General features: G+C 43.5%; 9 protein-coding genes across 9 annotated transcripts; 5 read left to right on the top strand and 4 right to left on the bottom strand.

The window, feature by feature from the left end:
- Nucleotides 1-266: 266 nt before the first annotated feature.
- On the top strand, nucleotides 267-2,031 carry V1516DRAFT_617083 (uncharacterized protein; the record flags this gene model as incomplete). Its single annotated transcript, XM_066919352.1, has 3 exons — nucleotides 267-698; nucleotides 819-1,328; nucleotides 1,423-2,031. Coding segments are annotated over 3 exons (1,551 nt in total), but the record flags the coding sequence as incomplete, so codon positions are not given.
- A 654-nt stretch (nucleotides 2,032-2,685) lies between these two features.
- Nucleotides 2,686-4,399, bottom strand: V1516DRAFT_714453 (uncharacterized protein). The gene is made up of 3 exons (XM_066924335.1): nucleotides 3,989-4,399; nucleotides 3,908-3,935; nucleotides 2,686-3,855 (listed from the first exon to the last, which is right to left on the bottom strand). Exons 1-3 carry the CDS (start codon nucleotides 4,231-4,233, stop codon nucleotides 2,800-2,802), a joined length of 1,329 nt encoding a protein of 442 aa, XP_066774792.1. The 5' UTR covers nucleotides 4,234-4,399; the 3' UTR covers nucleotides 2,686-2,799.
- Nucleotides 4,400-4,566: 167 nt separating this feature from the next.
- V1516DRAFT_133817 (uncharacterized protein) lies at nucleotides 4,567-7,638 on the top strand. Its single transcript, XM_066918637.1, has 2 exons — nucleotides 4,567-5,121; nucleotides 5,174-7,638. Exons 1-2 carry the CDS (start codon nucleotides 4,728-4,730, stop codon nucleotides 7,291-7,293), a joined length of 2,514 nt encoding a protein of 837 aa, XP_066774791.1. The 5' UTR covers nucleotides 4,567-4,727; the 3' UTR covers nucleotides 7,294-7,638.
- Nucleotides 7,639-7,906: 268 nt separating this feature from the next.
- On the top strand, nucleotides 7,907-10,310 carry V1516DRAFT_709140 (heat shock protein 70 family). The gene is made up of 2 exons (XM_066924216.1): nucleotides 7,907-7,999; nucleotides 8,052-10,310. The coding sequence occupies exons 1-2, from the start codon at nucleotides 7,983-7,985 to the stop codon at nucleotides 9,982-9,984; spliced, it is 1,950 nt and encodes a 649-aa protein (XP_066774790.1). The 5' UTR covers nucleotides 7,907-7,982; the 3' UTR covers nucleotides 9,985-10,310.
- Nucleotides 10,311-10,442: 132 nt separating this feature from the next.
- V1516DRAFT_682455 (ras-domain-containing protein) lies at nucleotides 10,443-12,070 on the top strand. Its single transcript, XM_066923421.1, has 3 exons — nucleotides 10,443-10,871; nucleotides 11,154-11,325; nucleotides 11,376-12,070. The coding sequence occupies exons 1-3, from the start codon at nucleotides 10,861-10,863 to the stop codon at nucleotides 11,799-11,801; spliced, it is 609 nt and encodes a 202-aa protein (XP_066774789.1). The 5' UTR covers nucleotides 10,443-10,860; the 3' UTR covers nucleotides 11,802-12,070.
- Nucleotides 12,012-13,192, bottom strand: V1516DRAFT_682453 (mitochondrial carrier domain-containing protein). Its single transcript, XM_066923420.1, has one exon. It carries the CDS (start codon nucleotides 13,077-13,079, stop codon nucleotides 12,081-12,083), a length of 999 nt encoding a protein of 332 aa, XP_066774788.1. The 5' UTR covers nucleotides 13,080-13,192; the 3' UTR covers nucleotides 12,012-12,080.
- A 203-nt stretch (nucleotides 13,193-13,395) lies between these two features.
- On the bottom strand, nucleotides 13,396-15,204 carry V1516DRAFT_688088 (uncharacterized protein; the record flags this gene model as incomplete). The annotated part of the gene is made up of 1 exon (XM_066923769.1): nucleotides 13,396-15,204. The coding sequence occupies one exon, from the start codon at nucleotides 15,202-15,204 to the stop codon at nucleotides 13,396-13,398; it is 1,809 nt and encodes a 602-aa protein (XP_066774787.1).
- A 1,283-nt stretch (nucleotides 15,205-16,487) lies between these two features.
- Nucleotides 16,488-19,076, top strand: V1516DRAFT_709138 (VTC domain-containing protein). The gene is made up of 2 exons (XM_066924215.1): nucleotides 16,488-17,283; nucleotides 17,337-19,076. Exons 1-2 carry the CDS (start codon nucleotides 16,587-16,589, stop codon nucleotides 19,016-19,018), a joined length of 2,379 nt encoding a protein of 792 aa, XP_066774786.1. The 5' UTR covers nucleotides 16,488-16,586; the 3' UTR covers nucleotides 19,019-19,076.
- V1516DRAFT_666934 (Isoprenylcysteine carboxyl methyltransferase family-domain-containing protein) lies at nucleotides 19,060-19,812 on the bottom strand (the record flags this gene model as incomplete). The annotated part of the gene is made up of 1 exon (XM_066920774.1): nucleotides 19,060-19,812. One exon carries the CDS (start codon nucleotides 19,810-19,812, stop codon nucleotides 19,060-19,062), a length of 753 nt encoding a protein of 250 aa, XP_066774785.1.
- Nucleotides 19,813-19,907: the final 95 nt, after the last annotated feature.

The following is a 19,907-nucleotide window of genomic DNA, read 5'->3' as shown; positions in this document are numbered from 1 at the left end:
CTAGTTTTTGCAGTTCGACCAGAAATCTGCCTTTTTTTCTTGCTCCTCTATCCATAATGGCTTCTGCCTCCGCATCCGCCCAATCCTACGTCTATCCGGCCGCGGCCTCTAACCAGTCGGCTACAGAACACGTCTCTGATCAGCTCTCGCCGGACAGTTTGTGGTCACAGGACACTTCTACCTCCGCGCCAGCTAAAAAAGTTCCCAGTCACGGTCTAGGGATCTCTATCGCGTCGACTACCTCGTCTTCTTCGACTTCCTCCGTCTCATCCGCCTCGTCATCGGCTGCCTCTTCCACGTCTTCAACCTCCTCGGTTCCTGCTCCTCCTCCGCGTCAGCCTTCGCTGCGAAAAGCGCGTTCCCGCCACTTCGACACCTTCCGAAATAGTAGCATCATCAATAACTCGTCTTCCACCACGAATCATTCAAAATCGAGTCCCACTATGACTGCTCCTCAACCACAACTTTACGTGGCCCCTCCGCCGCCTCCTCAGCTCTACGAATACGATCATCAGTATACGTTTCAACCCGCGTCGGGACTCGTTGCGCAGCATGATCTATCACGATACGACTCTCCTTCGTATCTGGCGGAGTCGGTAAACAGAATGCCAATATATTATGATCAATCTCAACAACCTCCGATTCCAACTGGCCAACCGATCTGGAACAGCATCCAGCAGGCTGCTGCTGCTGCTCAAGTAGCAGCTACATATCGGACTTCACAAACTAATGCTAATTCTACTTACTGGACTGAGTCATCGCCTCAGCGTCCAGATTTAGAGATTCCGATCGTGTCTCGTCGAGGCCACCACCACCAGCAATCGTCGTATTTGAATCCCGGCAGTGTTTCGCCTTCTCGGACGAGTAGTGCTGAAAACAGTATCTATATTTCGACATCGGCTGGCTCGCATTCGATTGGGCCTGAGATACCTAACATGGTACTTGGTTCTGATGACTATATACCCAATGCAATTGTCATTAAAAATATTCCTTTCGCCGCTCAGGTAGATGATATGAATATGCTGTTCAAAGAACTTGGTCTTGAGCTTCCCTATGCATTCAATTATCACTTTGATAATGGCGTTTTCCGTGGACTTGCGTTTGCTAATTTTCGAAACACAACGGACACTGCAAAGGCGATTGCAGTCTTAAACGGCTACGAATACGGAGGCAGAAAGTTGCGTGCTGAGTACAAAAAAATGCTTCCTAAAGAAGAACGAGATCGAGCTGAGCATCAGAAACGTCTCCGCCGCGGTCAACTTGAAGAACAGCACCGACAGCAGCGTGAGCGGGAGCAAGCTCAATTTGCTGCGCCTATTAGTGCCCCTGTACAGAACAGTATGAACGGCATGAATGAGAGTGTGTATCCTTGAATTTTTTTAGACGTGGACATTTTGGAACTAACGGGCATCAATTTTAGAGCTAAACGTGAACATGAATGATCCGAACGTACGGAAGATGTATGATCAGGTTTTGTTCTTTACAGAACGTAAGGATCCCTTGGAGGAGCTTACCTTCGATAAACTTCCTCAGTCGCTTCGTCGAGCTGTTCATTCGATTGCTTACTATTTCCAAAATGGGCACATTACATCTGCAGACGGAGAGCGCGTGATTATATATAAGCGAGGCAATCCGAAATATCAGAATCATACAGTTGTTTCTAATATTCTTAATTCCTCTCCTCAACAAACATCAGGAGGTGTTCAGTCGTCTGCAGGCACAAGTCCACCAAATTCTTCTCTCTATGGTCCACTTTCTGCTTGTTCTGTGGGAGGAGGCGGTGGTATTGCGTCGGCGCTACTAGACTATCAATCTTCCAAAGTTCCATACGGTACTTTGTCAAAGCCTAAGTCACCTGTGCGTACGCTTCGTAATGCGAAATCGTTTGCAGATATCCGTTCAAGTTCACGACTTCATCACGGCATGTACGCGCATCAGAATTCGAGTTCGAGCAGTATTAGCAGTGTTTATAGTTCAGGACATCGTGCCTCAAACGTGCCAGCTGTGCCAGACGTTCCTGCTTTGCTTGCTCGCTTGTCACTGGCTGACATCCAGTTAACCGCACGTCAGCAACATGCTAACGAGCAGCTTCAGCAGCAACCACTGCAACAGCAGCAGGCTCAACAGCAACAGCAGCAGCAGCAGCAGCAGCAGTCGTCAAACAAAGTGCCATACTTAAATATCCAAAATGAAATCTTATTGGAATGAGCGCTACGCGAATATTTTTCCTATTCGATTGTTTGGGTACTGTATAATTACATATATCTTGGGTTTGAAACGTATTCAAATCTCTATACATTTTTAACGAACAACTACGAACTCGGGGATTCTATATTTTTATGACTAGTGATATGATTTTACGGTTCTTTTATTGGATGTCATGAATTCAATTAGCAAGCTGCTACCAAAACCCAGAAAATTAAAAAAACAAGATTACGCAACGAATGATTTATAAATTGCCGAACGGATGGATTAAAATGATGGTCGCAATGCAATTATGGACGACAAGAAAAGATTTTGAAATGAATCGGAATTAGTGTTTTTTTTTGTTTCTATGAACAGAGGAGCTTTTTGAATTGAGAAATGAGTAAGACAAGTTGGATTACTACAGTAGTATTATTATTATTACAGTTTTGGAGTAAATTCAGTGTAGTATATCAATGTATACTTCCTATTACAATAAGATAATGTTATGATGAATGTATATTAATTTGAAATGAGCAAAAGCTTTTGAATATGCATATGCAAGAATACTGAGTATTCGAAAAGCATGGAATATAAAAAATGGCTGAACGTAAGTTATGAAGCTGCCGCAACTGTCTGGCCTTGGTTTTGCCGCTGAGGTTTTCTACGATAGCCATTTCGGTTGCTATTGGACGTCCCAGACTTCAAAGACCCCTGCTTCAAGTTTCGATTTTGATTTTGATTTTGATTTTGATTTTGATTTTGATTCTGACTTTGGTTTCGATTCTGGCTTGCTCCATTCAGCGTACGTTTTCTGCCCCGATTTCGTGTTTTGGGCTGATTGAATTCCGGCTCGGGCATTGAAGCGTTTGGAGAAGGAGTATAATTTCCATCAGCTGAAGTCGTATAAATTGGAAGATTCGTGTCATTAGGTCGTGCTCCTTGCTCTTGTCCTGCCACATTGGCAGCATCCAAAATAAGAGTTCCAGACGGTGGTACTAAACCTTCCTCCGACGAGATGACAGTTCCGTCGGCTGCAATATCGGAGATCAATGTTTGCACAGGTACAGAAGTGGCATCTTTCGTAGGGGACAGTTCAGCCTCAACAAGCACAACTCCTTCAGCATTCGACGATTCAACTTCTGTAGTTTCGTCAATAGGTCGAGGAACGATCATATTGGGCTCTTCCTCGTTCTCAGCTGTAACTTCCCCTTCGTATGGGCCCAGTGCAAAGGTTTTAATCTCGGCAAATGTAACTGTCGAGTCGGAAGATACACGATCTTCAGATCCAGCAGCCAACTTGAGCACCGCATCCACAGAAGAATCTTCACCTCGTGTAATTATATCTGCAAACTCTTGAACTTTAGGAACTTTTAGACTTGCATAATGGAGAGAGCGGACAAGGATTTTGATTGTCTCACGATTCTCTGCCAGTGCTTCTTCACGAGCACGTTCCGCAGCAAGTTTAACTCGCTGATTTTGGTTCTTGAACTCGTTTATCAAATCTAACTTCAGATCCTCTCCAAACTGAGAGAGAATTTTAACCAATTCCTCCAGTTCTCGTAGAGGGTATTCAACTTGATCTTTATACTGCAAAGCTGCCAACTGATCTGCATTCAGTTGACCAGTCTCACCGGAAACAGCGATTTCCTCGTACTTATCCAATTTCAACTATTAAATATTAATTCTAATTCCAAATATCTGTCGAAAAATTAGCTGATACCTTTCGTTTCTGCAAATTACGGATACGTCTAATTCTATTAGCCTCAAGATCTCCACGGATCAAAATTTTCTCTCGACTTACTTCTGCACATATTCAATATGAGAATTTTTCAGAAGATTATCGGGTAAAACAATCGTTTCTTCTTCCTGATCAAGTTTTTCTTCGCCATTCGTAAGCTTCGCGTCTAAAAGCGTAGGATCATTCGGTTCTTGATTGGACGTTGCAGCCTGCTTCGATCTACGACTCCGTTTCTTAATTTGACGCGGTTCCGCACCTGGAACTCGAATCACAGACGGATCAGTGGAATTGTCAGCAATAGCAGCCATGTGAAAGGGAATTTATATATCAATTATCAATCCCTTTATTCAATGTTGTTGGTACGCCTGCCTGTGGTATGCTGTACTCAAATGTAAAAATATCAAAATTTATCGAAAACTTAAAGAGTCGCGTGCTTACGAAACAGGCGGTAATGGTACAATTTAGATGCTCCTAGCCACCGTACATTCCATACCATGATACGTATATTTCAGAACATTTTCCAGTCAGCTATTGTAGGGAAGCGGACTCAAAAACTCTATACTAAAATCACGTGCGGCGATGTGCGTGACCCCCTGAGAATAGCTGTTAGTGGGGCCGGCTTCGCTGTTCGTGGAGTTACCACGAAAATCAAACACTTTAGGAGAACAGCAGTTATAGACAAATTGTGGACGAAAGCGCGTTTTGACGGAAAAAGTAAGAGCCACTAGTGCACTTTTAGTTTCCTCGCTAGACAGAGTGTTGGTCATTGACCGCGAAATACTCCAAAAGACGCGTCAGTCCAATGGACCAATATGCTGGTAATACAGCACTTTATACCTACATTCAAAGATACAGACAACCTATATTTCTCGAACGAAACCTGAATTATTTGTTCGACAGTCGTCGCTCTTCTTTGCATTATCATTCCGTGGTAAAACAATACAGTGAATCAGCGAATCAACTTGTAGCTTCCTCTCAAGGCGGTCATGGATCATCTCAGCCAAGTCATAAGCGACGAAGAATTACCAAACGACGTAAAATACTGATCGACGATGTTTGTGAGTGCTTGCTAACAGCCGCTATGGAACGCGAGAATTCTATGGCTTTGCTCAAAAATGACCTTTCTGTCTACGCTATCCAACCTGTTTTGAAGATTGAGGTCCTCGGAATTGTCAGACTTGCTAGAAGTTTACGCTGTAGGTCAGGAATATTTTTAATTTATAATCTGACTAACTTGATTATTCATAGCTCATATAGGCAGTCTATCTACTCCTCTGCGGGTAACAAATTGCAGATGCAATGTTCAGATATCTAAAGCTAAAATAGAATCACCGAAGCGGAAAGAGCTACTTTTCAAATCTAGCGAAATATGCACTCTGGTTCCTATTTCAGCAAATTCAGAATCTTCAGGATCTCCTGATGGAAAGTCCGGAAAGGCATTAGTCGCGGGGCTGTCGATGGACGAACCATTCTACATCAAAGCTAGTACTCTATCAGATTCAGGTTCAATAACCTTGTTTTCACCTCTAACCAACGATTATCTTTACAATATCAAAATCACATTGAAATTACTTTCCTCGCACTCTGCAAATACATGGCCATTCAATATCGATATTGCTATGCCTAATCGACAATCTAAAGCAATGACCAATTCTCCTAGGAGTTCATCAACTTCGAGTCCCAAAGGACATTCAAGATCCTCGTCTCGAAACTCTTCTGCTAGTCCTTCAACAAATGAGAGATCAGGTTCCAAAAGACAGAGTCGCGTAAGGAGTGTGTCGGCCGCTTCCCCTTCCAAATCAAGTCCAAGTCGAGGTACAACTCCGGTCGGTCAACGAGGCGTACCATCCGCAATGTCTTCATTAAAACGTCGGCTGGGAATACCAAGCTACGATGATAATTTATCTGTCTCTACAAGTTTACGAGCTTTGACGCCTACTTCAGATAGTGATTTAGTTGTTGACATGGACGACGCAGATTCTGGACTGGATCTACTTGTTTCTGAAACTTCAGGAGTAGATTTATATGCGGATTACACATTTTCTCCTTTAGAATGTCCTCCTGCCGGCTATGTTGCTCACCTAAAATTTTTGAAAGGTGGTGTGGAAAGAGATGCTAAGATAGGTTCGGAAATCGGTTTGGAGGTTGATATGGGATGGAGTGTACCCTCATCAGTACATCGGACACATACAACTAAAGCCGAAGAAGAACACGAAGACAAAAAAGTGCAAGAGCAAGTTGCAAGCAAACGAACATTGAGTCCTGAAGAAGATTCAGATGGTGCACGCAGGCAGCGAACTCGAATGAGCGATATTCGGAAATCTAATCGTCGAGAATCTTCCTCAGCTGCTCGTTCTGTCACCCCCGTCTCAGATCGAGAAGTGCTACCAGCAGAATCACCTAAAGTACGCTACCATTTCGCATTAGATGGAAAATTCAAAACTTTTACGCTATCTGGATTTGGATGTCCGTGGTGTGATAATCGAGATTATGTTACGAGCGACCGATTACATTTTCACTTTGTGACCTGTCATGATTTGTTTTCATTCCGAGTCGATATGCGCTTTCCACATCTGATGGATGTATATATTAGTTTGACAGGGGACTTTGTTTATGAACGGGTGACAGCCAAGGTACCAGACATGCGTTTGATGCAATGGATGAGGCCCAAACGACTGAAATTCCGATTATCGTCATTTTTAAGAGGAGATATGACTTGGCTACAGAGAGGAGCTTCATTGCTCTCTATGCAAATGCCTACAATTTCAAGTGCTGTTGGAGATTCGCAGATCAAAGGGAACGGAGGTGGCCGCGTTGTTGCTGGCCTTGCTCAGAATCGCGGGCTGGACGATAATTTGAAACTGAGTTTGACGCCGGCAAGTAATATGTATGATGTTGACACTATTCCAGAGCTGCCTAAGAGGGTACGGCGGATATTCCCAGTGCCTGAGTGTGAAGTACCGCTGTACACGACGAAGAGTAAGCGGCGACTGGAACAAGATGAAGAAATGTCTGAATCCGAGGATGAAATTGACGAATCCTGGCTTGTATATAAGCATGAAGAGACAATCGACGATTTTGAAGACGTAACGGAGAACGAGAAGAAGTTTATCAAGCTTTGGGACAGACATATCTTCCAGGAACGGCCGAGCTCGAATAAGCATCTGAGTGATTCCCTGTTACGTTTCTGTCGAACTAACCGATTAATTTTAAGCCAAAAGACATTACTGACAGAGTTTTGGAAGCACTGTTTAAATTTGGTTGATAGTGGAATCATTGAACCGGCATGTTTCTACGCATGCATGAAGTATTTGCAGAATGTAGGGCAGGAAGGTGTAGAAAGTCTAACTACAGTTGTCCAGGTGTAGCTTAACAGTTCTGTATGTATATTAGATGTATAGTAAAGATGGCTTATTGCATTTTGACACATAATTTAGCATAATTCTCTAGAGGGAAGTTGAACAAAAGAAATGATGCTATGGTCGTCTCTTGATACTGACGTAGTTGGGGAGGAAGATCATCCGATTACCGTGGAAGTTTTGGATAGCACATGATGGACTGAATAGTGCGGAGGGGGACATCCACTGTTCTACCACTATGCACTTCATATGTAATTATGTAATCATAACATACTCATTATGTAATTCTAATATTTAAATACTGATTTATTGTACGACATTTATGTAATTAATTTCATTATAAGGCTGGTTCTACGCCAGGACTTTTTGCAGTGTCAAATATGTCTAGTTCGTTCTACAGCCCTCCATCAAATTCATTCCAGCCTAAACTAGCACTGGCAAAGCACGTGATTTTCTCGAACCCCCTCGAAGCCGGTGGACGGGGCATATGCGGCTCAGGAGTAGGGCAGAGCGGAAGAGAGTGGAAGGAAACAGAACTTTTTGGAAAGAAAAGGTGCTAGACTGGAACCGGGATATATATAGAGTGAGAATTCCGCCTGTGATTCTCAGGTCAAATCAGACAATTGATTATTCAGTTGGATATTAGATATATTAAATCACATAATTACACAACACATTTACACAGATCATAGTTTACAATGTCGAAAGCTGTTGGGTAAGTTTTCTTCCTTTCATTATGTTAAAGTGTTCTTTGCTAACTCTTCTAGAATTGATCTCGGTACTACATACTCTTGTGTCGCCCACTTCTCAAATGACCGGGTTGAGATTATTGCAAATGACCAGGGTAACCGAACAACCCCTTCGTTCGTTGCCTTCACAGACTCGGAACGTCTCATTGGCGATGCTGCTAAGAATCAGGCTGCCATGAATCCGGCAAATACTGTATTTGATGCTAAGCGTCTAATCGGCAGAAAGTTTTCAGATGCTGAGGTTCAGGGTGATATAAAGCATTTCCCTTTCAAAGTTATCGACCGTGCTGGCAAACCCGTCATCCAGGTTGACTTCAAGGGTGAGGACAAGGTGTTCACACCTGAAGAAATTTCGTCCATGATCCTCACCAAGATGAAAGAGACCGCCGAGGGTTTCCTTGGTGGCAATGTAACAAACGCCGTTATTACTGTCCCTGCTTACTTCAACGACTCTCAGCGTCAGGCTACTAAGGACGCTGGTCTTATTGCTGGTCTCAACGTTCTCCGTATCATTAACGAACCTACTGCTGCCGCTATTGCATACGGTCTGGATAAGAAGGCCGAGGGTGAGCGAAACGTTCTCATCTTCGATCTTGGTGGTGGTACTTTTGATGTTTCCCTTCTCTCCATCGAAGAAGGTATTTTCGAGGTCAAGGCCACTGCTGGTGACACTCACTTGGGTGGTGAGGATTTCGATAACCGCCTTGTCAATCACTTTGTTGCTGAGTTTAAGCGCAAGCAAAAGAAGGATCTTTCATCCAACCAGCGTGCTCTCCGTCGTTTGAGAACTGCTTGTGAGCGTGCTAAGCGTACACTTTCTTCTTCTACTCAGACCTCTATTGAAATCGACTCCTTATTTGAAGGTATTGACTTCTACACTTCTATTACTCGTGCTCGTTTCGAGGAGCTCTGCCAAGATCTTTTCCGATCTACGCTTGATCCTGTCGAGAAAGTTCTTCGTGATGCTAAGCTCGATAAGTCAAGTGTGGATGAGATCGTCCTTGTCGGTGGTTCTACTCGTATCCCTAAGGTCCAGAAACTCGTTTCTGACTTCTTCAATGGCAAGGAGCCTAACAAATCTATCAATCCTGACGAGGCTGTAGCCTATGGTGCTGCTGTTCAGGCTGCCATTCTCTCGGGAGATACCTCTTCCAAGACTCAGGATCTCTTGCTTCTTGATGTTGCTCCTCTTTCACTTGGTATCGAAACTGCTGGTGGTGTCATGACTAAGCTTATTCCTCGTAACACCACTATTCCTACGAAGAAATCGGAAGTTTTCTCCACCTACTCTGACAACCAACCCGGTGTCTTGATTCAGGTCTTCGAAGGTGAGCGTGCTCGTACCAAAGATAACAACTTGCTTGGCAAGTTCGAACTTACTGGAATTCCTCCTGCTCCTCGTGGTGTTCCTCAGATTGAGGTTACCTTTGATATTGATGCAAACGGTATTTTGAATGTCTCTGCAGTTGAGAAAGGTACTGGTAAGACCAACAAGATTACTATTACCAACGACAAAGGACGTTTGTCAAAGGAAGATATTGAGCGCATGGTCTCCGAGGCCGAGAAGTACAAGGAGGATGACGAGAAGGAAAGCTCTCGTATTGCTGCTAAGAATGCTCTTGAGTCATATGCCTACTCTCTTAAGAACACTCTTTCCGAAGAGAAGGTCAAGGAGAAACTTGGAGAGGAAGATCAATCTAAGCTTACTAAAGCCATTGATGAGGCTGTTGAGTGGCTTGATGCTAACCAGACTGCCACCACTGAAGAGTTTGGCGATAAGCAGAAGGAGCTTGAGAGTGTTGCTAATCCTATTATGATGAAGTTCTATCAGGATGGCGGTGCTCCCGGTGGTGCCGCTGGTGGATTCCCTGGTGGAGCGCCTGGTGGAGCTCCTGGTGGATTCCCTGGTGCTGGTGGCAGTGATGGTCCTACCGTTGAAGAAGTTGATTAAGTGTAAGGGCTTAAATTGACAGTATTATTATTGGGTTGGTTTTTTAAATTTATATATCGCTTTAGATTGGATAAAGGGAAGAAAAGCCAAACGAAAAATTCTGGTACATATTTTATAAGTTATTTTAACTTTGCATTGATTCTTCTGCGTGTTTTATAATTGGATTCATGTAATGATTTGAAGAAGTTTCACTTTTATTTTCGGTTTCAAAACGGTTTATGTTATTTTCAAATCTTTGTATTATTGCGTTTTAGGTATATTCAAAATTATTATTATATAATATTAATAGTTTCATAGTCAAAGTAATCGAAAGGTATAAAGCAGTAGTAGCATTATGCTTATGTAAAAGTCAGAGAAATCATGTGAGTATCACGTGAATATATGGTGACGTGTAAGCTGTGAATGACATTAAGTAAGCCAAATCTAGGCGTATATGGAATAACAGCCGCGAGTTTTGATGGTTTGTCTGCGTTGCAAGACAGCCCCGCTGGGCAGAGACCTGGCTTTTGTAGGGACAAGGCTGTTGTGGGCGAGGTGGTTCCCCTTTGGCGAGCCAACCGCAAGCGGAAAGAACTAGCAGTGTGCTATTGTGGAGCAAAGTTGGAAACAGAATTTACGAAAAAGCTTTAAATTTTTGTGCTAAAATAGGATCTGATTTGGGTCTGAATTAGCTGCGAAATTAGCTGTGGAATCACGGGTACAGACTTTTTGCTAGGTCGTGTGTTTAAGGTATTATTAGACTAGCGTGGAGCAAGACCAAGACCAATACAAAGAGGAGTAAGAATTCAGGTCAGGAGCTGGATATTACGGAGAATAGCATAAAGATTATATCAGATATCAGTATATTAGGACAAATAAGTGGCATAGGCTTGAAACATGAATCCAGAGTGGTAAGTCGTTGTGTATTTGAGTATTTTTACCGCTGTAGGAGCTGCTAGAGCGCCTGAGAGAACGGGACCTGACTGGATTATATAGAGTACTACACTTGTTTTTATTACATATTTAAAAATGGATCTGCTGAATTCAGTTCTGTTTGAACCATGGCGAGATGGGCAAATTTCATGGAAACAGATAAAGCCATCTGGTCAAATCTGTCAGATTCCACTCGCGAAGATCGATCAGATCACTTTTTACGTCCCTTTCTAATATCGAGTGACTAACTCAATTAGATACGATTATTTGTTTAAATTGCTACTGATTGGTAACTCGGGTGTTGGTAAATCGTGTCTGTTATTACGTTTTGCCGATAATACGTACACCGAGTCCTATATTTCTACGATCGGAGTTGATTTCAAGATCCGCACGATCGAACTTGATGGCAAGTCAGTCAAGCTCCAAATTGTAAGTATTCTTAATCCAGATTCAGTCTGATCTCAAGCTAAAATTGTTAGTGGGATACGGCCGGTCAAGAACGTTTCCGGACTATTACTGCGTCCTATTATCGTGGTGCACATGGAATCATTATCGTGTATGACGTTACTGACCAAGAGAGCTTCAATAACGTTAGTCAATGGTTGCAAGAGATCGATCGCTATGCTACTGAAGGCGTGAATAAGCTGATAGTTGGAAACAAGTCCGATCTTGAAGATAAGCGAGTTGTCGAATTCAAAGATGCTAAAGAGTTCGCAGACAAGCTTAACATTCCGATTCTGGAAACTTCTGCCAAAGGCGCTACAAATGTCGAGCAAGCCTTTTTGACTATGGCTCGTCAAATCAAAGAGAGAATGGGAAGCACTCCTACTGCTGGAAGCAAGGGATCGGTCAAGATTGGCGAAGGCGAGACCATCCGACCAGGTTCTGCTGGTGGCTGCTGCTGATTTCTTTTTTAATTTTTTATTACAACTCTTAGTCATGATGCCATCGCTTTTTGTGCTTTTTTGTTTTCTTCCTTTTTTCTTTATATCTTACTTTTACAAACTTTCTACTCTGTTTACTTTGTGATGTGCGGTTTCCCTCTGTCGGCGAACTCGTATATATATATATATATATATATATTTATATATTTTATAAACTTTTGAGTAACAGCCTGAAAATATTATGGCGGCAAAGCAATAAATTATACACAAATATATACAAAAGAATGGAGAATATTAGATCTAGCCACGAACCTGCGACCTTATTCTCCGGATTCGAATAAAGTTCAATAGAGTAGCAGAGGCAACGACGAGCTGTTCTTTGAAATAGAAGAGAAAAGCAGAAGTCAAGACGCTTTGAACGATTTTCGATTCAATACCCGCGTACAGACTCGACCAACCCTCATTTTTGATAATCGACCACAGAGCAGAGATAGTCGAAGAATAGATCTGTTCGGATGGCTGCGACTGCAGGCTTGATCGCTTTTGGACTTGCATGCGCGCCTTGATGGTGATGTATGGATAGGTGACTATCGTGGCAATGAGTTTACCAATAGCTCCAAGGACAAAAAAGTCCAAAGGCTTTAAGGGCCGACGACTCTGAATCATCGCACGGAGTCGCTCGAAAATGGTATATTGCAGTACCGGGTTGAGAACTAGAACGAGTGCAGGCATGACGCCGGCAAAAAAAGCCATAGGACCTTCATTGACGAGCATCTGGCGAACCAACACTATCGTAGATTGTTTCCGACCATCTTTGGAGGTAAATCCGGTGGTTCCGACGGTTTGTCTGGTGTTGACGACCCAGATCGGGTTCGTTAAAACCACAGTCACACTTCCCGCCAGTGCACCAGCAGTCATACTTTCCAGAGCAGACATACTTGCACTGCTGAACGCACTCGTAGCACGATCACCAGGCTTTCTAGTGTTCTTTAGCCTATTACGATGTAAAAACGCGGCCCTGGCTCCTTCATAGAAATAATAATAGACGAAATTTGTCAAACTGATCCCAAACAGTGCGGTTGGAATCCCGGAATAAAGACCGCCGATACCTTCGCGCTGAATGATCCGCGATGCAGCACTCACAATTGTTTGCTTTTGACCAGACTTTTGAGAACTAGGTGATTTGTTCCGCTCGATCTGCGCTCTTGTAGACAAAGTGATCAGCGGATAAGTCACAACCATCGCAAGAGCTCCTCCACCTGCTCCTGCAACTGCTTGAGCAACCGAATCGTTTGACATGAAGATATCCTCTGTATTGTAGTTATATTTTCTAGTATCGAAATGTTGAAATATTAATTAGATCTATTACAGTATGGAGAAGCGAAAATTGATGTCAGAGGTACAACCAAGAGGGCATAAATCCGGGGAAATCGGAGCGGCTGCTTCCTCGGCTGGACGATCTTGTGAACGTTTCAGGATTTACGTAATTTACTGTTTGTTTAGCGTAATAATCAATGTGACTGTGCATTTATTATGAAGTTCCATTTGCCAATCCAGCAAACCTGTATATTCTGTAAAAATATGGTATTATATCTTATCATGAAAACGTTGTTGTTTAATGGACGCCTCTGCTGCCAGACTTTCTTCCTTGACTAGGGATCCGCCGAACTCGTTCACCACATTCTCGACAGGTCGGAAGAGACCTAAACATTCGCAACTCTGAGTCTGCCCTTGCATCTCCATATTTAGCAAATGAGCCTTCGTTTCGTAATTCTCTCAGAACTTGAATCTGATCCCAAATCCATCCGCGTTCTAGGGGATCCTGGAGAACTGTATATCGATCACCGAGCGGGAATATATGTGGCAAAATTACTGGTTTTCCTGTGAAGGTAAATGCGTCTGCTCCGAGTCGCACAAGTACAACCAAATAAACCCGTATTTGATGCCAGCACCGCTCCACACATTGTCTGACAATCGATTTTCCCCAGGCAGCAGCAGAAGACTGAACTTGATCGTACGTCAGAAGCCATGCCGGAGTAGTCATAGTTTTCATGTATGTGACCAAAGTTTTCAGATAGTATATGGTCAAGATCATCCGTGAGGCATACATTGTAAGACTTTTTAGCTCGGGCTTGAAAAAGTGAGTTTCAATCCATTCCTCCTCATCAGTACAGCTGGAACAAGGCGTGTACACCATTGGCATATGGGTGAACTTATCGCGGACGCACTGTTTTAAACCATCGTCAGCATTCCATTCAATGTAGTCATCAACTTCTGCTTTGTAGATATCAAAGCAAACGTCTATTTTCAGGTCCAGCGAACATAATCGTTCGTGTAGTTGTCGTTGATGTGCCCATCCCGCTGCTGAGTTATATTCTTCTTTAACAGATGGCACAGTCCTCGGGGAAACTTCGCCTTCATCTTCATCCGGGGTATATGAAGTGAGTCCTCCAAGCGTACTTATTGGAGGAAACGCATTTTCGAATACATTAGAAACTTCTTCTTCAAGCTCTCCAACTTGAAACATAATATCAGTAATCAGATGCAGCGGTGCCACTGGCGTAGTCCAAAGAAAATTTTTTCTCCATTCGGGAAGGCAAAGCATAGACGATTTCCGAGCTATGGTTGAGTACAGAGAAAATATACTTCTCAGGCTATTGAGCATGACTTGGAGCCATCCGGAACTAAATGCCTCAGGACCTCGTTTCGCCATCATCAACAGAACTCCGGATAAAATATCGACCCAGTCAGAAACAGAGCAATCACCACGAAAAAAAACATAAAATGCTAGTAGCATACCCGAAGCAATACAATCGTCAACCTTTTGGACTGAAATATTGCTCATCGCGCTGCTTTTCATGGTAGATTCTACTTCTGTAACTCCTGACGTAGCTGAACTTCGCGTCAGCACGCTGAGAAGCTCGGTTTGATGTCGCAGAGCATCTTGAAAGTAAGGGTTACTTCGGCTGCTAACTTTCTGGTCCAAAGAAATACGACCGAATTGACACAAGACAAGTGCTCGCGCAGCACATACACTGGCGCTGTCTGAGGGTGTAAGAATGATTCGGGGAAGTTCAATTAATAGTCTCTGCACGCCATCACCACTAGCATCACGAGAGGTCCAAGAACAAGTCATATAATAAAATAGAAACAGCGAAGTGTAATGATTGAACTGGTTATACTCCGGAAACAAAGATAATTGGGCTGGAATATTGAGTCGAACACGATTCTGTAGCTGCGACCGCTCGATTTCGACCAGGTTGTCAAACCGATCTTGAAGAAGTCTTTGTGGAGAAATAATTTTAGGAGATGAGTAGTCGGAGATTGTACTAGAGAGCAATTTTCGCTTTTTGGTGCATCGCTCGGATGTACTGGAACCGCAAGATGTTGGGGATATGTCGGATGCCGTGAAAGTTCTACCCATGGTTGGCTGGATGTTAGATTTATCGTAACTTGTAGATATGCAATTAGTATTACTGCAGTAACTATCCGACATGAGTTCCGGAGAGGTCGACGATGAAGTGTCACTTGAACGTGAAAATGATCCTTGCGTGCTCTCCAAAGTGTCTGCTAAATATTGGGAAAACGCTGACGTAAACGTAGAATATTCCGAGTAAACTGTGGGGTCTCGGACAGTTTGGACCTGGATCGCTCTCAACAACTCTCTCTCAAACTGCTGTGGAGGCAGAACCAGTGTGTTCGAATCAATATTGTTGTCGAGAGCAGCGAGCTGCTTGTATATTGGCCCAATTCTAGGTCCGTCGCATTCTCGATTCGTTCGCAAACAGCGAAGACAGCGAGGCAGAGTCTCATCGCACTAGATATTGGGTTAATCTTGAGCCATACGCTACTGTTCTTGACGATCTGTTCACCTTGATCTTGCGACGACGGCAAGTCGAACATCCTCGGCTTCCTCCTGGAACACCCACCATGTTGTGCCAGGGATTTCTTTGAGGACCAGCAGGGCTTAATTAGCAAAAAGCGAACTGGACCCGAAAAAGGCACCATAAACATTAAAGTCAGTTCAGTTTATCGGCAGAGTTTCGCTAGTTTGGAAGTTATTGAGGAGAGAGGCTAAGGATAGTGAAGAAGGATGAGAGCAGTCGATGTCTAAATTCAAAAGGCCCAACAAAAATTTCCTCAGGACTACGTATGCTCGCAAATCGCAGCACCTACAGCGCTATAGATAGCAGAATCTCAATGTAATATCAAATCTAGTCACATGTTACTTAGTGCAACTAGTGCTTTTATTATCTAACTACCGATAGAAATTAGAATTTCCTAGGCAATATCCCTCTGAATTATGTAATCAGACATCGAAAGCCAAGGAGCTTAGTAAATTAAACTGAGATCGACATTATTAAACCAATTTAGTCGGAACTCTAACCCGTTCGTTCTCTTCTAATCCTCGAGACAGCCCGAGAACCGGTCAACTTGGCGCCAGAAGATTTCTCGCCACAACCTATTTATCGCCAAATTGAAACTGGCAGCTACATTAGTGTACTTTAAGGTTGGAGCACGGACATTAACGAGGTCACTAATATTATGATTATGTAATATTATGATTATGTAAATAATTTCTGGGTTCTCTAACAGGGTATTACACGTGCTTTGCACGACCTTCCCGATTGGACAGATATAGTCACGTGAACATGTTAGTCTGGCTTGACTATGGGGGACAGTTTGTACAGAATAGAGGCCAACGACGAGGCCGGCAACGACCAAACTCACTATTTTGCAGGTTTTTCGCTCGAAATTTGTCGTCGATTTCTACTTTCCGGATTGTCTGACATCTAAATAATTAGAATGTTGTTTGGAGTGAGACTTGCGGGCGAACGTTATGCACCGTGGGCAGAGTCCTATATCGACTACGACCGGCTCAAGAAACTGCTCAGAGAGGATGACGAAGACGACGAAAACAAAAACTCCACTCGTCGAGCGTCGAAGGTTAATGCAGCCCGTCGAGCAGCGTACTGGACAGAACGGGACGAGTCTGCATTTGTTGCTGCGCTAGACTCTGAGTTGGAGAAAGTCTACGCGTTTGAGTCGAACAAGTATGCAGACTTGAAGGATAGAGTGAATGCTGCCGAAGCCAGAATTAATCCTGCTCCTGGAGCACCGAACGAGCCCGCCCCGGTTGCGGACATCGATGATTACGTTGCCTTTGAGAAATCTCTTGACACGATTCTTTCAGAGGCTAAGGAGCTTGAAAAGTTTACTCGTCTTAACTATACCGGCTTCTTCAAGATCGTCAAGAAACATGATCGTCTTTACTCGCGATACTCTGTCCGGCCTCTACTCCAGGTCAGACTTGCTGCGTTGCCCTTTAACTCGGAAAACTATTCGCCAATTTTATTCAAATTGTCATCATTGTTTGCTTTTCTGAGAGAGCGAAAAGAGGAATCTGGCACTCTATCGACCTCTGATCCTCAAGACCTTTTGACGACGACAATTTCTGCCGCTCCTACTACGTCTACGCCAACTACTTTTAAATCCTTTAAATGTCAGTTGAAACGCTATTAATGTTTTTATTAATTTGACACTAACCAAAATCAGTCTGGGTGCATCCAGATAATTTGATGGAAGTTAAGACCTTTATTCTTCGGCATTTGCCATTGCTGATCTACAATCCGCAATCGAACAAAGTTCTTAACATGTCGACGCCAGATCCGACGATCACGTCACTGTATTTCGATAATCCTGATTTCCAGTATTACCTTGAGAAACTTGAGTCTCGCGAGACGGCATCTTCACTTCGCATCCGCTGGTACGGAAAGCTGAATGGGCATCCGGAAATTTTCATTGAGCGCAAGTATGCAGATCCTGAGAATGCAGAGACGTCTATGGAGCAGCGGATTCCTATCAAGGAAAAATATGTAAAGCCCTTTATCGATGGCACTTATTCGATGGAAAAGACTATTCGAAAGATGAAGGAACGTAATGCGCCGAGCGCAGAAGTCGAGCGATTCGAAAAAATAGTAACGGATATTCAAAGTAGTATTCGAGAGAATGGATTGCAGCCAGTTTTGCGTGCGGTATATTCGAGAACGGCGTTTCAAATTCCAGATGATGACCGTGTCAGAATTAGTATCGACAACAATGTCGACTTGATCCGTGAAGATGCATTTGATATGACACGGCCGTGTCGCGATCCAGATGATTGGCACCGTCGGGACATCGATGACATGGGTCTTGAACACCCGTTCAAAACTATTCGACCGGGTGAAATCTCAAGATTTCCTTACGCGGTTTTGGATATTAAGGTTGCGATGAAGTCTGGTGATTCCAAGATTCGACCTTCGTGGGTCAAGGATTTGATGTCGAGCCATCTAGTGACTGAAGCGCCACGTTTTTCTAAGTTTGCGCATGGTGTCTCGATGCTCTTTGATGATGACGAGTACATCACAGTGCTGCCATATTGGCTTTCTGAGCTCGAGAAGGATATCCGTCGCGATCCCGAACAGGCATATGCGGAGGAAATGAACCGCAAGAAATTTGGCGATCAGCCGTTAAATTTGACTTTGAAAGCAATTTCTTCGTCTCCTTCAGCGCGTGGCAGTTCTGCTGCTCCGACGGTTGGTGGTCACGGTCGCTCAGAGTCAATTTCTGTTCGGAGTTTTGTCGATGACGATCGACAGTTTCAGCAGTTGATTAACGTATCTGACCATGACGATGACGATGACGACGACGATGACGACGACGATGATACGTCTTCCTCCGAAGAAGAAGCAGTCGGTGAAGGAGTTGGTAGTTCCTCAAATCCGTTTATCCGTGGCCGACGTCGTCACCATAAAAAAGGCTCGAAGAAGGCAGGAACTAATTCGTGGTTCAGCCGACGTATGAAGAAATCATCTTCGTCTGCATTGAAACTTCCACCTGGAGTTGTACGGCCAAAACGACTATTGACGCAGTCTGGCCAGGTGATGGTGGAACCGAAAGTCTGGTTAGCCAATGAGCGTACTTTCAACAAGTGGCTGTCGGTCACTGTGCTGTTGTCCGCACTGACATTTGGATTGTACAACGGTGCAGGAAAGTACAACACAATTGCACACCGATTAGCGTATACATATTTTGGACTAACACTCTTCACGGGCTGCTGGGGGTATTTGGTGTATATGCAGCGTGTTAAGGCAATTCAGATGCGCTCGGGCAAGCATCTAGATAATGTGTTTGGACCAGTGGTTGTGTGCATTGCCCTGCTTTTTGCAATTATTTTGAATTACATGATGGACGAGTAAACTTCTGTATGTATTATGGAATAAATTGATATGAATATGTGTTATGGAATAAACGGAATTCCCGAGCGAACTCGGGCACGATAGTCAAGATATTGCTGTCCAAATAGCTCGACTAGGTAGTTTTCTTCGTAAATGATTCTGTGTCTAAAGAACCTCCATAAGACTACTGTGAACACAACCAGGGAAATTGGATTTAGCAGAAGGATCTGAGTGGCTATTGCCCAGAGAAAGTAGCCCATATACGACGGATGTCGCGAAATGCTGTAGATACCAGTTGTCACTAGTTCATGGCTTTGACGCTGGTTAGTTTCAATAATGTGTGAAAAGTTGGAAGATGCATGAATCATTGCCAACGACCGAACAAGCTGGCCGAGTACTACTAGAAACAATCCGAACAGAGAAAGCTGATCAAGCCCGGTCATGGATGGAGTTAGCCATAACGAGCCAATGGCCTCAGATGTTGCCAATGCGTGAGCCAAAAAGTATGAGTTGCCATTGCGAAATAGAAACGAGTCGAGTGAGACTTTTGTGGGATTGTACCGTGCGGTGATGTAGTATTCTAGAAAATGAAACAAGGCCAAACAGGCGAAGTAAGTCGGCAATTGCCAGTACTTAAGGACCGCCGGGCCAAGTACCGCGTTGATCCCAGCAAATAGACCAAGTAGAGCGGAATATAATGCGACCTTGTCTGGCCGATGATTATTGCTGGATTTGCTCCCCATCTCTGTGGTGATTTGACGGACGTGAAAATTGAAAATCTGGAGATCGTGGAGCATCGATTTTGAGGCTGTCATTTTTTTACATTTTTTGGCCTGTACTAGATGTACTATATTACATTATATTGTCCCGTATTGTTATCTAATATTGTACAATTATTCCAGTATTGTAA

The sequence above is a fragment of the Lipomyces oligophaga genome (genome assembly GCF_038497815.1).
Source record: "Lipomyces oligophaga strain CBS 7107 unplaced genomic scaffold V1516scaffold_12, whole genome shotgun sequence".
NCBI classification, from domain to species: Eukaryota; Fungi; Ascomycota; class Lipomycetes; order Lipomycetales; family Lipomycetaceae; genus Lipomyces; species [Lipomyces] oligophaga.
The sequence above is the reverse complement of the archived record's forward strand: the minus strand, read 5'-3'. Positions and strand labels throughout refer to the sequence as shown.

Bases quoted from the DNA above. Each gene is read 5' to 3' on its own strand.
- V1516DRAFT_133817 (XM_066918637.1), top strand. From the start codon at position 4,728: ATGGACCAATATGCTGGTAATACAGCACTTTATACCTACATTCAAAGA. The intron at 5,122-5,173 runs GTAGGTCAGGAA...GATTATTCATAG, and splicing joins ACTTGCTAGAAGTTTACGCT to CTCATATAGGCAGTCTATCT.
- V1516DRAFT_709138 (XM_066924215.1), top strand. From the start codon at position 16,587: ATGTTGTTTGGAGTGAGACTTGCGGGCGAACGTTATGCACCGTGGGCA. The intron at 17,284-17,336 runs GTCAGTTGAAAC...AACCAAAATCAG, and splicing joins TACTTTTAAATCCTTTAAAT to TCTGGGTGCATCCAGATAAT.
- V1516DRAFT_682453 (XM_066923420.1), bottom strand. From the start codon at position 13,079: ATGTCAAACGATTCGGTTGCTCAAGCAGTTGCAGGAGCAGGTGGAGGA.
- V1516DRAFT_714453 (XM_066924335.1), bottom strand. From the start codon at position 4,233: ATGGCTGCTATTGCTGACAATTCCACTGATCCGTCTGTGATTCGAGTT. The intron at 3,936-3,988 runs GTAAGTCGAGAG...TAATAGAATTAG, and splicing joins CATATTGAATATGTGCAGAA to ACGTATCCGTAATTTGCAGA. The intron at 3,856-3,907 runs GTATCAGCTAAT...AATATTTAATAG, and splicing joins GTAATTTGCAGAAACGAAAG to TTGAAATTGGATAAGTACGA.
- V1516DRAFT_682455 (XM_066923421.1), top strand. The intron at 11,326-11,375 runs GTAAGTATTCTT...TAAAATTGTTAG, and splicing joins AGTCAGTCAAGCTCCAAATT to TGGGATACGGCCGGTCAAGA.